Source organism: Phodopus roborovskii, unplaced genomic scaffold (genome assembly GCF_943737965.1).
Source record: "Phodopus roborovskii unplaced genomic scaffold, PHOROB, whole genome shotgun sequence".
Taxonomy (NCBI): domain Eukaryota; kingdom Metazoa; phylum Chordata; class Mammalia; order Rodentia; family Cricetidae; genus Phodopus; species Phodopus roborovskii.
Window position 1 is genome coordinate 2,940,990 of NW_026126460.1, and position 16,040 is coordinate 2,957,029.

Genomic DNA, 16,040 nt, shown 5'->3' on the forward strand with positions numbered 1-16,040 from the left:
TAGAGCACTCATGCATTTTTAAAAAAAAAAAAAATTTTTTTTTTTACTTATTTTGGTATTAAGGAAGCCAAGAACTATAATTGAGAAAGGTATTGAAACAGTCAATGTTAGATTGTCCACATGCAAAGCATTACATAGAAGCTCTACAAGGTGATTCTGGCTTTTAATGTTTTATCAATTAACTATTGTTCTAAGAATGAAACTCGTCCTCCTAAGCAAATACTAAAGATATGACACCTTCACCTGAAGCAAACAATCTAACACAAACATAGTGGGGTGGGGGTAGCTAGCACACACATTGACAGGAGTCAAAGCAGAAAGGCTCTCTAATAGCCATTATAAAATTTAGGCTTTAGCCTTGGTTCTGACTAGCTACAATCACAGACAGCTCTTTGCCAACAATTAACTTCCATAATGACAGGTACTTGGAAAATTTATAGCTCAAAATAAACTTCAAAAAAACCTGAGCTACAGAATGAGGCCCTGTTGTAAAATAAAAAATATATTTCAATTTATTACAGTAAAGAAAACATTCTTTGTGTCATCAGCAACATATGTCATTTAGGATCACAAAGTTTTATTGAGGTACCAAGTAAAACCAGCATGTTATCTGAGCTCAATCCTACAAAAACAATGAACTGAAGCAAGCTACTCCATTCCACTGATTCAGAAGTTTGCAAAGCACTGTCTGTGGACCTCCAGAAGTCCTTGAGGCTCTATACTTAAAAGTAATAATAAGAGCCAGGAGTGAGGTACACCTTTTAGACAGATCTCTGAATTTAAGGTCAGCCTGGTCTAGATCTCAAGTTCTAGGCTTGCCATGGTTATACAGTCTCAAAATATAATAAAGCACATAATAGAAAAATGGCTCAGTGATTTAGAACATCTGAACCTCAAATCATGAGCACCAGAGTTCAAAACTCAGATCCATGTTGGGCAATTCACAACCACCTGTAATTGCAATGGAGGAATTACACTGGCTTCTGCAGACACCTGTACTCACATGTATTATACATATGTACACTCAAACATATAATTAAAAATAATACTTTAAAAAATGTTTTAATTTGTGTGTATCTGTTTGCCTGGATTTAAGTTTGTACACTTGAGTATATACAGTGCCTGAGAAGGCCAACAGAAGGCACAGAATTCTCATGAGATTCACAGGTCATTGTGAGCCCCTTGATACGGGTTGGGAACTACAGGCTCCTGTAAGAGCAATACATGTTCCTTAGCACTGAGTCACTTCTCTAGTTCCCAAAATAAAATATTTGGGAAGGGGGATTTGAAGACAGGGTCTCTCTATATAGCCTTGGCTGGCCTGGAACTTGTTATCTGGACCAAAATGGCCTCAAACTCAGAGATCCGCCTGTCTCTGGCTCCCATCGATCACTTCAATTAAAGGCAGGCACCACCACAGCTAGGAAAATAATAAAAAGTGCATGTTACGCATTTCATCTCTATTACTTACTTTTTTCAACTGAAATACATTTAGTAGTGCCTTTTTTTTTTTTTTCTTTTTTTTTTTTAAAGAGGAATTAGTAAATTTGGGCAAGGCCAATGCAAATTTGCAGGCATATTTTTTAAAAAAAAAAACAAATGTTTAAAACTCATATCCTAAATACCAACATATTCACCATATATTTATCACCAGTACCTTATATCCTTCTGGGAACATAGCATCTAATTCTTCATCAGAAAGTGGACGATTTCGCTCATCAATTTCTCTCTCCCACCGCCAAGCCTGAAGCTGTTCAGGAGTCATGCTCATTATATGACCTACCAAAACAGGAAAATTTTACATGATCCACAATGTAAGACATAGGCCCTTACCTGATTGTTTTTATATGAAAAATGCAAATCAAAATAATTTTATATTCTTACTCTTAATAATAGCACCCAGAAAAGCCAGCAAATATTAAAACAGTTACAAGAGAAAGAATGACTTTCCAGTGAGTTTGTACCTGGAGTGGGGGTAGCCATGTTCATGGCTGGTGTACCAATTGGTGTTTTTCCTGGAGTCAGAACAGGAGTGCTTCCACCCATCTGACTAGCCGGTGTTTCGTCCCAACGAGACTTTCTTTTACTTGCTCCAGGAGTCGGTGTTTCACCAATGGAGTCTCCACCTCTATCTGTTCGAGGAGTCTCAGCCCATCCGCTTCCATGCCCAGGAGTATCTTCAAAGACAGAGGCCAGTGAGATCACACTATCAACCATTTTTAAAATACGAGTTTCCCCCACATTCAATATGATTAAGTTCAAAAGGAAGGTATTCCAAAAAACAAGATATATTAAAAAAAAAAAAAAAAAAAAAACAAGATATATTTAAAGGTTTTGTTTAGTGTCTCTGGGTTTCCTTTCCACTGATTACAAAGGCACACAACACATAGCAACTAATGAGAAACAAACCAAAAGGAAAAAAAAAAAAAAACTTTTTCATCCACACGATCACAGTATGGAACCAACCACTGTTTATCTTAAGCCATGTTCCAACTATTCTCACTATACATCAAACACTAGCTTTAGGAAAATTTCTAACACAACATAAAATACAGGCTAGCAGGAGACAGAAGGTGGTAAGGAAAAGAGAAGCATTGTTTAAAGGATGCAGTTTGTTTGGGTCACTGAAAAAAAAAAGTCATATATACAACACTGTGCGAATGTTTAAAGCCACTAAATTGTGTCCTTTAAAAAAATGATCAAAACTGGTATACTAAAACACACAAATACACAGGAGGCTGAAGAGGGCTAGCAAGGTGGTAAAGTTTAAAAACAACAACAAAAAACCCACACAATTATCATCTTTTTATTTCTTAAAAATATAAAATTCATCTTATATGGTTCTTCCTAAAATCTTCAGCCTCTTCAAAAGGGAAAGAATTGCTAAGTTCTTTATTTTAACTTAATCAAAGTTGAAGTTTATTCTGTTTACATATTTACTGTGAATGCTGGGAACACATGCCGTGATGTACACATGGAGGTCCAAGGTTACCTGTGGAGCTGAGGCTCTCCTTCTATCATGTGGATCCCAGGGATCAAAGCCCTGTCATCAGGCGTGGTTAGTGGTAAGCACCTTTACCACTGAGCCATGTCACCAGCCCAAAGTTGGAAGTTTATTAGGAAAAGATTTTTGTATGGATTTAAGCTTGAATACTGAGACAAGCAGTAAGAGAAAAGACCGTTTTATATACTCTGTGGGTTCAGACTTCAAGAGTCAACCTGTCACACCCCCACAGAAGCTGATTAGTTACACAGGAATTTATATTGTATTTATATTTATACTAGAAAGTACAGATGTCAGCCTGAAACACAACACTTCATCCAAACACTCATCTACATACCACTAAAGTGCCTACCTCTTTCTGTTTTAGGGGTCTCATCCCATCTGTTTTTGCGAGCGCTGGAAGTTGCACCACCATGTCCTGGGGTTGCGTGGCCTGGTGTATCACCTCGTCCAGGAGTAGCAGCTCCCGCAGGGGTATGACTAGGTGTAGGATCCCATATTTTTGAACCTGGGGTTGCTCCAGGAGTTTCACTTCCTTTTGCCCGACCTGGTGTCTCATCCCATCTTAAAGAAGGGGTGTGTCCAGGGGTCTTAACAAAGCAGAAAATTTTTATTTTACATACCTATATATCTTAGAAAAATAACTAGAAAATTTGTTGAACAAAAAACAAATCTTTTAGTTGTTTCCTATACTCAATTAAAAGTTAAAGTAGACTATTACTTTGCTTCTTGGTTTTTTTTTTTTAATAAATGCTCATGATCAAAACCAACATAAACCTTTCATTTAGAACGAAAAAAAAAGCCCTACACTAAATCATAAAACACAGTGCTGTAAGACATCTCAACAGTTAAGAGCACACTGGTTGCTCTTCCAAAGGACCTAGATTCAATTCCCAGCATCCACATAGCAGCTCACAACTTTAACTCCAGTTCCAGGAAATTCAACATCCTCACACAGAAATACAAACAGACAAAATGAAGCACATAAATAAACAATTTTCTAAAAAGGCACCAACATAAGTTTTGTGAATATATACTGTACTGGTAATTTGCCAAATGCTGCCCAAGTTTGTTAAAAAGCTGACTCTGAAAGAGGAGTTAGCCAACCCCCATTTCAGACCCAAGCTGCTTCCAAGACACTTCCTGGAAGACACCCTCTTACTACCACAGAAGACGGGGAAGAAGAGCAAAAGAACAAAAGGGGGGGGCAGCACTTTTTTTTTCTTTTTTCTGAAATAGGGTTTCTCTGTAGTTTTGAAGCCTGTATACCAGGCTGGCCTCAGAACTCAGAGATCTGCCTCTCTCTGCTGGGATTAAAGGCTTATGATTAGCCTAGCAAAAGCACTGTTCTTCAGAACAGCTAAAAGGTAAATTATTTCGACAAATGTCAGCTACTGTTTGCCACATGATAAAAACCTGTCTGCACTACAGCAGAGAAGAAAAGGCATCCATGGAGGAAAAGCTACTTGAGGACCTGAGCTAACTGTCTCTATCTGACCAGCTGATACCTGCTAGATGTTGGTCTGTCCTTGACTGGTGATTTTTACTTTGAATTGTTCTCTTATTTGGGCCACTCAGCTGTCTCTTCTGGATATTATAAAACCCTGACTCAATGAAGTTTTTTACTTATCTGCTGCACCTATCTATCTACTATTTGCTACTGTTCTTTTATTTTCTTTCAAAAATTATTTTTGGTATAAAAAAAAACTTGTAAATAAAAACCACATCTCGAAATTAATCAGACCTAAAAATTTTACAATTAAAACAGTCATTTAGAATGGAAGCTGAGTAGCTTTCTCTTCCTCTTATATGCTGTATACTTAATTCATTCAAAACTGAAAGCAAGGCTATTATAATCATCTTCAAACCAAACAAAATCCATCTTAAAATACACTACTAAGAACTCTGTGGCTTTAGGAAATTCAAAGTCTGTCTATCTACATCTCCAATGAAGACTTTCAGATCTAATTTAAATCAATGTTTCCCAAACTGGATCTTTGAGACATAGAACCTCTGAGAAAGAAAGAATCCGCATACTGTAAAGAAATACTTTTATAACATATTATAAGCCAGAGGAAAGTAAATCTGTGAGTTCAAAGCCAACCTGGTTTATGTTGTTTCAGGCAATGCAGAGCTACATCTAGTAAGGCCTCATCTTTTTTTTAATTTATTAAAATATTTATATGTATGTATGTCTGAGTACACACATGTATACACATGCCACTGAGCAAGTGTGGATATCAAAGGATAACCCATGAGTCTGTTGTCTCTTTCTACTATGTGAATCCTATGTATGGAATTCAGGCTATTGGGGTTGGCAACAAATGCCTTTACCTACTGTGAAGCTGCCAAGATCAGTGGGAACAAAAAGACCAGAGGTGGATTTAAGTAATATCCAAGAGTACAGAACAGCTCAAAATATACTGTGATAGCAGGGGATGATGGTGGTAGTGGGGGAACATTTTGTTTTCTGAGACAAGGTATTCCAGAAACTGGCTTGGAAGTCACAATCCTGCCTCACCCTCCCTAGTGAATTAATTATAAGGATACACCACCACACTCTGCTAAACAAGACTGTTGTTCTGGATGGAAAAAACCCTGGATAAGGTAAGTAATGAAAATGAATTATTCACAATCTTAATTTGTTCTTCCTATCCAAAGAAAAAAAGTGGAACTATGAATTCTCCTGTCATACATTCTAATTTCCATAAATGAGCCAAATAAAGACACATTTAATCAGCTGACGATGGCTCAGCAGTTAAGATTGCTTAACTGTTCTTGCAGAGAACCTGAGTTCAGTTCCTACCACTCACACTGGAGGCTCACAATGTGTAACTCCAATTCCAATGGACCTCATACCATCTCCTGACCTCTATGGTTACCTGAACATATGTATGTTCAAAGCCAGCCTGGTCTAAATAACAAGTTTAAGGCAAGCCAGGGATACACAATGCCAACCTATCTAACCCTATCTTAAAGGAAAGGTGGGCCAAAAAAATCTCAGCAGTTAAAAACACTGACTGTAGTGGGGCAGTGGTGATACACACCTTTAATCCCAGGACTTAAAGAGGCAGAGGCAGGTTAGTCTCTGTGAGTTCAAGGCCAGCCTGGTCTACAGAGTAAATTCCAGGACAGCTAAGACTTTTTCACAGAGAAGCCCTGTCTTGAAAAAAAACAACCACTGACTTTGTCAAGTGATGTCGGCACACACCTTTAATCCCAGCACCCTAGAGGCAGAGACAGGAGGATCTCTGAGTCAAGGCCAACCTGCTCTACAGAGCAAGTTTCAGGATAGACAGGGCTATCTGGAAAAACCAGAAAGAGAAAGAGAAAGATCAAGAGTATAAGCTAGCCAAGAAAATAATAGTGCTACCACCCAATTATCAACATGGCCAAAGGCTTATCAAAAAAGAAAATTAAGATGACTACTATATTGTACTCAATCTCCATGACTTAACATATAATAGGTTAAAATATATTACAGGGGTTGGAGAGATGGCTCAGAGGTTAAGAGCACTGGCTGCTCTTCCAGAGGTCCTGAGTTCAATTCCCAGCAACTACATTGTGGCTCTCAACCATCTACAATGAAACCTGGTGCCCTCTTCTGGCATTCAGTTATACTTTCAGGCAAACCACTATATACATAATATTTTTTTAAAAATTAATATTCGGTGGCATGATGCACACCTTTAGTCCCAGCACCTGGCAGGTGAATCTCAGAGCTTGATGCTACCCTGGCCTATGCCAGGGCTACAAGGCAAAACCTTGTCTCAAAATAAATAAACAAAATATAAATAAATAAAATTAAAGTAAACTTCAAAAATAGTCAACCTATGAAATGAACAATGCCCTGCTCAGGTATTGAGGCTTTAACCCCTGATGTTGACTGCACTGGAGGTTGGTAGTGCTCAAGGTTAAATGAGATCAAAAGGACAAGAAAATAGAATCCCTATAAGATTGTAAGACTGAGAAAACTTCTGCTAGCTGTTAAGATCTGTGACTTTGAACCTCTATAACTGAGTAAACAAACTTGTTCTTATAAGCCACTTAGTCAATGGTAACTTGTTTTAGAAACCCAAATACACACTTCATAGAGAAAAATATAAAAATAGTAATAAAAATAAAAACTTACCTCTGCCTGATCCCAACTTGATAGCTTTTTAGGAGTGGCACCAGGAGTCTGGTCAGCTGTTTGATCCCAGCGTCGTTTGCGTTTTGAGGGGGGCTGAGATGCTGCCGCTCCATTGACGACTTTTAGTTCTCCAGCTTTAGCTTTTTCTGCTAGTTGTTGCCTAATTTCTCTCTGAAAACATTAGAAAGAGCAGAACACTTATCTTTCACATCATTTCATTAGGAAGAACTCACAGGTAGTTTATCCCTGCCAAGCATGCCTGAAATCCTATTAATTCTGAGCATCAGAAAATGGGAAAGAAAGGAATTCTTTCAGTTAAGTTTTTATGCCACTAATATACTCATTTGTATTTAGTGAGCTAGTTAGTAGTCTACTCACTTTGTTTTCTGTTCCTAGTTCTGGTATCTCTCCTTCTCTTTGCTATTATGTATTTGTAGTTCTAAGGCATTGTCTGTGTTCCTAAACAGTATATTAGCAACTCTCAAATTTTAACAGCCTATACTTTGAAGCTAGTGAAGCTCATCTTCTTACTGTAAAAATCTGTAGTTTAACAGCAGAGAATTGAAAAGTATGCAACTGAAAATTTTAAAAACTCAAAGACACAAAAAATAAGTCGGGGTAGTGGGAATATTGCTTTGAATTCAAGACCAATGAGTGAGTCCTATGACAGCGAGGAATACATACAAAGATTCTTGTCTCAAAAACAAAAAAGAACAAAAAAAGTAAAACAACTTAGTGTCATAATAAATGTATTTTATTTATTCTTTTATTTTAAAACGAAGTCTCATCTCTCTTAATTCACCTAACAAACTTTACTTAATTACATTATTAATAAAGATACAGAAGTAATTGAGACAAACCTAGCCAGTCACTGTGGTGTGTACCTTTAATCCTCAGTTGGCTGAGGTAGGAAGATTCTGGCAAGTTAAGAGACTAGCCTGTGACTACAGAGCTAGAGTGAGTTCTAGGTTAACCTGAGCTAGATAAAGACCCAACTTCAAAAAACAATCAAAAAAAGAATAGATAGGATCAGGGATGGCAAGATGTCTCAGCTGGTAAAAGCAATCGTCACCAAGCCTGATACCTATGTTTAGTGTCTGGAATTCACTTGGAAGAACAGAACTGACTCCTGCCAGTTGTCATCTGGTCTCTACATGCACACACCATGGCATATAGCATGGCATAATTATATACACACAAATAAATGTATTGAAAACCAAAAAAAAGGGAAAAATACAAGAAAAACAGTTGAGGTCTAGCTTCCCATCACTGCACCTGTGATAACACAGAATTCTCTAAGCCAAAAGGATCACTCAGAATTCTCTATCTACAGCCAAACCAAATCTGCAGTAGGGACTTTTAAGAACTAATGGACCACTAGCTCCCTGAGGTACACTAATCTCCCCACACACATCCTTGAGCATGCAGGCACACAGGAGACCAAAGAGCTCTAGAAAATCAAAATATCAAGTTTTAAAGGTAATACAATTCTGGGCTAATTTTTTAAACTTAATTTCAACAACTAAAATAGTACGGTCTAATCATGGTTGTTCAGACCTTTAATTCCAGCACTTGAGAGGCAGAAGCAGGAAGATCTGAGTTTTAGGCCAGCCAGGACTACATAATGAGACCGACCATCTTTAAAAAAATTGCTGGGCAGTGGTGGCACATGCCTTTATTCCTAGCACCCCAGCTCTCAGGAGGCAAAGGCAGATGGAGTCCCAGGCAAAATTGGTCTATAGATGGAAGTTCCAGGACAGCCAAGGCCGCACAGAAAAACTATGCCTCAAAAAAACAAAATAAGATAAAGAAAGAAAATTAATAAGTAAGAAAAACAAACAAACAATGCTTGGTGGTGGCACACACCTTTAATCTCAGCACTTTAATCCAAGGCAGATGGATCTCTGTAAGCTCAATACCAGCCTAGTCTACAGAGTGAGTTCCAGGACAACCAAGGATATACAGAGAAGCCCTATCTCAAGGGGGGGAAAAGGGATATTGCCGTGAACAATATAAAATTCTCTCAAACTTTCTTACATTATTTCACAACCATTATACATAGAAGTGAGTTCATACCTCTTCCTTAGTCAAATGCTGTTCTCGCATAACATCCATGTAAGTTCTGGCGTTCATTTTAGGGTCAGGGGTCTTCCCTCCTGCAGAAAAGAACAGCAACAGGACAAGAGTACAATAAATAAAGGGTATTAGGTTCAACTGATTTCTCTGCCCTGCTCTAATATCATATATGATATTTCGTAATCATTTAATTTATTTTTTGGTGGAAAACTTTGATAATTATACATCTTACTTTTTATTGAGTTTGCTGATCAATTTAACCTGTTTGAACACAAACATATCTACAGCAGTTTAAAACAATTATTTTAATGCATATATAAAGCAAAATGACAGCACAGTTTAGAGTCTTCAGAAGTGATGGGTTCCTGGGTTGCTAATCCGGAATACGTACACTTTCGTGCCTTTGTCTCCATCAGCAGTTCTGACTTCAAGCAGCAGAATAGAAGCCTAGAAAATTATCTCTTTACCATTAGTAACACTTTGGAAAGATATTTATATTCAAAACATTACCTGTTGCAAGCTGTTAAAATCCTAACTACAGTAACTGACTACATATGTTCTTCATACAGTGATCTAAACAGTTGTAACTTAGAAAATCTAATATACCTACAATCTTACTCTCATGTCACATTACTAAAAAGGGCTTCATGCTTTTTTTTTTAAAGTTTTTTCTCTTGACCCAAAATATAATTCTATTTCTTAAAAAGTAAAATTACAACTGGAAACATATTACTTAAGATATATTATTTCTACCAGTTATTACAATGCACACAAAAGAAAAGTCGTGTACAAAGAGATGTGTTAGTCTCTTGGTTAAAGTTCAGTATTTGCTTTTCAAACTGCAAAGTATCTTAAAGAAGCCCAACAGTATATAATAAGATCAACAAAGGCACACTATGCTTTTAAAATGTGATAATTAGCTATACAAGTAGTATAGCATTAAAATTTAGGACAAAATAATAAAATTCTAAGACATCTCCTACGCTGATGATCATGCCCAATTGGTAGTGTCATTCTTTCTGACACTAGCTCTGATAAGACTTCCTTTGGAATACTTTTTCACCATAATCTAGAGAGGATGTGTTGAACTGCACCCTTAAGAATGCAGACAGGACTGGCATATAGCAGTACTGCTGTAGGAAAGAAATTAAGGACAGTTAGTATGGGCCTGTGAATTCTGACATACATGTTTAAATCAATTACAATTATGCAAGTAAAGAAAAGAATATCCCTATTAATTCATGCAGGCTGAAAGTCTAGTTTGTAAACCTGCAGCAGAATCTATTTTTAAAAACAGGCACTTAGTTTTGATGGTGGGACTCACTCACTCACCCGAGGAAAATTCCATCAGGCTCACTATGCCCCTTTCACACTACAATTAGCAAAACAAGACTCCAACTATTAAAAACACCAAAATCTTTCTTTGTATAACTTTCATTTTTTACTACAAATTTGCATAGAGCAAAGTAGGTGCATTTACTAAGCTACAAAGAGGGGAACTCTAGTGTGAGAAACAGTTTCTCAAAAGTAACAATCCAAACCAAATTCCAAAATTTGGAATGAAAACTTGCAATAATTTGAAAGTATTTTGAGCAGAAAAACATTTGTTCCAAGTATACAAAGAGTACCCAAAACAAAAGTAAAAGAAAAACCTTTAACCCTTTGCGTTTCTATGGCATTGGCTCATTATTTTCTTGTCCTTCTACCTGGAAAGAAAACTTGCATTATAAAAATGAAGAATATGGCATCTGTGACTTCAACCAAATCTATACAAATCTATAAGGGGGTCTTTAAAAAACGAAAAGCAAATTCTTAAGCATGCCAAAAAAAAATCAAAGGGCTAAAGACAACTTAATTAAAATAAATTTCTGAATACTTATAGAAAAGTGGGAAAGAAATTACCATCTGCAAAAGGATCAAGACGTTCTGGGGAAATTATCATGGTCCGCCTATGCTTTTTGTATTCATCTTCACGGTCTGCAATCTTTGGAGGACGATGCTCAGCAAATGGATCATACTGGAAAAAGGCATGTCTTGTTTAATACTCACTCTATTACATAACCAACCCTCCCCATAGACAAAGAAATAAGCCATTGTTTGTGCATATGCCTCATCAGTTTACAAAAGTCAATACTTCATATAATGATCACCTTTACAGTTACTTCTGACTCTCCCAAGTCAGCTCTTCTCTGAAAACATTCTCAGAACTGACTGCTGAAATTTCTGTGCTTCCACAGAAACTCACTCCCTTTTTGTAAACTGAATAAATTTTAAAGTTACCTGTTCTGTTGACTGTGGTATATCATTAAGCAATGCCACAGGGGCATGATACCCAGGCTTCTTCTGACCAAGCAAACTTGTAGATGATGAGTAGTCATCGTCATCCTGCAATGTAACATCCCCAAAAAGTCACAAACAAAATGTCAGAATATAAAAATTAACATGACAAAATTTGTAATTTGGAAACCACCACAGGTTTACTTTAAACTCTTGGATTTATTTAGCCACAGGAACATGTAAACAGTAACTGCTATCAAATGTATTGACTTCCTTAACAGTATGTTTACACAGCCAATATATACTGCATCTTTTCTATTACAAAGTGTACCTAACTCTCTTGCCTGGCATTGGTGGTGCACGCCTTTAGTCCCAGCACTCAGGAGGCAGAGGCAGGCCTGAGTTCGAGGCCAGCATGGTCTACAGAGCTAGTTCCAGGACAGGCTCCAAAGCAATACAGAGAAATCCTGTCTTGAAAAAAAAAAAAAAAAAAAAACAAAAAAAAAAAAAAGTGTGTACCTAACTCTCAAGAAGATCTTACTCATAAATTCTACTTTAAAAATAAAATTACTTGTTTCTTCTACAATATACAACCATCACTGTCTTCCTCTACTAGGTAAAAGAGTACTAGGAACAATTGTGATAGTGCCAACACTTAATTTCTAATCCTAGCAAACTGAAAGATGCTAAGTTTAAGGTCAATGGTGAACTAAAATATCAAGACCCTGTCTCAAAATACATGTACACAGAGGATGGGGGGGACACCCTCTACAAACACCAGTCTCTGATCAGCCTCTAGCATTTCATCTTTGGGATAGTCACATAAACACCTTTCTATCAAGGGGTTAAAGTGCCAGTGAATTTTATAAAAACAACCAGTTTGAGCCAGGCATGGGGGGGGGCACATATTTAATCCCAGCACTTGGTCTACATAGTCAGGCCAGCTAAAGTTATACAGTGAGATCTGTCTCTCAAAAAAAGAAAAATATCATCATCAAGTTTGATACTCTGTACAAATTTTGTCTAATTGTAACCATGCAAAAACTGACAAAACAGCTATTTCACCAAATTTGAATGATTGAGATGGTATTTAAAAAAAAAAAAAAAAGCTATGTTGCTTTGATGTTCTATTTTGTTCAGCCCAAATGGAACACCTGTGTCACACATTACCCTCAAAGTTCAGGAACCATCACAGAAGAGAGCCAATTTGAGGAGGATAGGAGCAAAACAGTATCTTCTATACATGACAGAGAGCTGCTGAACTCAACACCTCCCAGAAGGTGGTGTTGCCGGCACAAGATCATTTAAGGGTGTGGCCCCTGGTAGGCTGCCATGCTCCAGTGGATGGTGGCTCTACACTCATGAGTATAGGAGCAGCATAAAATAGATTCAACATGTTATATTTTAAAAAGAGAAAACAAAGTTGGGAGGGAATGAGGTGAGTCTGGGAAGAATTGGGCAAAGAGTAAACTGTGAATAAGATCAAAGTACATTGTAAACCAAGTATGAAATTCCCAAAGAATAAAAGAAACAATGTATGTGCTTTTAAAAACTGAAACAAATACAACAGATCAAGAAAAAAACTGGGGCTGGAGAAATGGCACATAGGTTAAAAGCACTGGCAGCTCTTCCAGAGGTTCTGAGTTCAATTCCCAGCAACTACATGGTGGCTCACAACTATCTGTAATGAAATCTGGTGCCCTCTTCTGGCCTGCAAGCATACATGAAGACAGAATACTGTATAAATAGATGAAGGGATGAAGGAAGGGAGGAAGGGAGGAAGGAAGGAAGGAAGGAAGCAACCACCAACCAACCAACCAAAGCTAAGTATAGTGGCATATGTCTATAATCCCAGCACCAGGACTGACATATAAAGGAAACCCTGTCTCAAAACAATAAAATTCGTATTTTGAAGGCTGGGTATCCCAGTGGTAAAGTACTTGTTTAGAATGAGCAAGGCCCAACAAAAAATGGGTGTGAATTATGAACAAGTAACAGAAAAATGGCTATTTATAATCAAGTCACTTTTTTCACAGGGTACAAAAGGCAGGATTAGGTAACAAGAATTTGTATCAGAAAATGATTTCAAAATGCTTTATATATATATATATATATATATATATATATATATATATATATCCTGTAACAATAATTCAGCTACATTCTCCACCTAAAATTCAAAACTGAGTTGGTCATGGTGGTATGTATGCACCCTTAATCCCAGAACTCGGGAGGCAAATGCAGGAGGATCTGAGTTTGAAGCCAGCATCATCTACAGAATGCATTACAGGACTGCCAGGGCATGTCTCCAAATAAATAAATGAATAGAATAGATAAATAGGATAGAATAAAATAAATCCAAACTAAGCACTTCAGAAAATATCTGAGGGCATGGTAAGGACTCCAGCATTCAAGAGGCAAAAATAGGCAGATCTTGAAAAACTATCAAAAACCAGGGAGTAAACCACCTTTAGTCCCAGCTCCTAGAAGACAAGACAGAGTTTGAGGCCAAGCATGGTCTACATATCCAGTACCAGGTCAGCTAGGATTACATATTAGGGGTGCAGGGAGCCTCTCTCCTTTTAACCATGGAACACAAACAGAAAAAAAACCCCTTACAACTTACATCTTCAAGTTCAGTTGCAGCAATTGATGTCACATATCCAGCAAATCTGCTATCACTTCCACCATAAATTTCTTGGTCATAATAACCTGTGGAATCAAGGCCCACTCCTTGAGCTTCATCAAGAGCTGCCTTCTTGCCTTGAATTTCTCGAATCTGTGCTTCAATATCTGTAAGAAAGAATACAATTTCACATTCCAAAGAGCTCTCAATAGAATACATCTCCTTACTAAATCTTATCAAAATAACCTTAAAAATAGAAAGCTTAAGTAAGTTCACCAAGAGGTTGAAAAAGCTACACTATGGTCATCTACACATATATTTCATCTCCTTACCTCAACAGAAAACAGAAACCCAAAAATCTGATTTACTACGTCATCAACTACAACTTACCCTAACCATTAGAATGGGTTATCAAAATTAATCAATTCTAAACCTCCCCCCAAATGAAAAATTTAAGCTCCTTAAAATATGTATTTATTATTAGTATGTGTGGAACATGTATGTGTAGAGGTCAGATAACTCAGTTCTCTCCTACCTTTACATGGTTCCAGGGATCAAACTGAGGTCACTAAGCTTATGTGCAAGTGACTTCGTGAGCCATCTCTGCCAGCCAGAAAAATTAAACTGTTGTTGTTGATCAGGAATCAAGGCTATACTCACAATTATTTAAACTTGCCACTACCAGAACTGATCTAAAGACATAATTCAGTGATGCATCATTTGCTGAGCATTGTCTAAGGTCCTCAATCTGAAACCCAGCCTCATGTATTAAAACATAAAATAAAACCCACCATCAGCAATATAAAAGCAACACTAGGAATCACTTTTGCCTTTTGGCTAAGATCAAGTATAAAATAGCATTAAACTGGACAAAGTGGGGCCAGTGAAAAGGCCCAGCAGGTAACACACCCATTGGTGAGCCATCTCCTACTTCCCAGTTCAGGTCCTCTGTTTCTCAACTGTTCAGTGGACTCCACGTCAGGTGGCCCGAAACCTTCCAGCCAATTCTCCTATCTTTATTTCCCATTTTGCAGTATGAGTTACACATCCACTTTTACACATCTAATTTTTTACTCATCTAGCTTTTTTTACACAAGTTCCATTAATCAAAGTCCTACTGTTAAGATTACATGTGTGACTTAGCATGGCCAGCACTCTTTATTTCTTCTCAATACATATTAATTGGGTGTATTCAAATGAAACTCCCCAGCACTGTATAAACATAAATAGTACCTCCCAATTTGTAACCCCAGAAACCCAGAAGAGACAGGAATTCAAGGCCATCTTTGGCTACATCATATTTTAAGACTAGCTTGGGTAGAGTTTATAGATGGGTCTTACAGTCTATGGACAGAAAGATCCTGCTTTACTAGTTACAGGGATTAAAAGACAGGTACAAATTATCATATTATTTGCCCAACCTCACTGAAAACCAGCTAAGAAAAATTATATTCTCTGAGGCATGTGGTTTTATGTAGTTCAAAGAATATCTGTGCCCCTTTCCCAGTAATAAAGAAAAGGGCAGACACAAGAAATTGAAAAAAAGCAACAAGAGCCAAGCAGGATGGTACAACACTGAGAAAGTGGACCTCTATGAGTGCAGGGCCAGCAGCCAAGTCAACATGCTGAATCCCAAGACAGCCAGGGTATGGAGAGACCCTGTCTTCACAAAAAAAGAAGACAAAAAGATGAAGTGGGGAGAGGAGAGGGAGGGAGAATGGTAGAGAGTGCTTAGGAAAAAAAAATTAAATCTCTATTTACCCACTGTTTACCAGGTATCTGGCACTGTTTATTCCCAGAGGAATACTAACAGACCTCATAGTAGTTAGGAGACCTGGTTAACATGTAAGTGCTCTTTTCTGAAATATTTAAGGCTTTTCTCTCTTATAATAAGCAACTAACGCCTAGTTGGGTGACAAGTTCTT

General features: G+C 37.4%; 1 protein-coding gene across 2 annotated transcripts in view; it reads right to left on the reverse strand.

Moving 5' to 3' along the window:
* The window catches only part of Sf3b1 (splicing factor 3b subunit 1), a 40,646-nt gene that overhangs the window by 15,722 nt on the left and 8,884 nt on the right, over positions 1–16,040 (reverse strand). The window contains exons 2-9 of one of the 2 annotated variants that reach the window (XM_051190213.1): positions 14,116–14,282; positions 11,493–11,597; positions 11,115–11,229; positions 9,213–9,292; positions 7,137–7,307; positions 3,357–3,594; positions 1,965–2,177; positions 1,658–1,779 (exon numbers count right to left, since the gene is read on the reverse strand). In XM_051190213.1, coding sequence (XP_051046170.1) covers positions 1,658–1,779; positions 1,965–2,177; positions 3,357–3,594; positions 7,137–7,307; positions 9,213–9,292; positions 11,115–11,229; positions 11,493–11,597; positions 14,116–14,282 — 1,211 coding nt within the window. Of the gene's footprint in view, positions 1–1,657; positions 1,780–1,964; positions 2,178–3,356; positions 3,595–7,136; positions 7,308–9,212; positions 9,293–9,603; positions 10,765–11,114; positions 11,230–11,492; positions 11,598–14,115; positions 14,283–16,040 lie in introns of those variants that run through there. The other variant, XM_051190214.1, reaches the window with a different exon arrangement.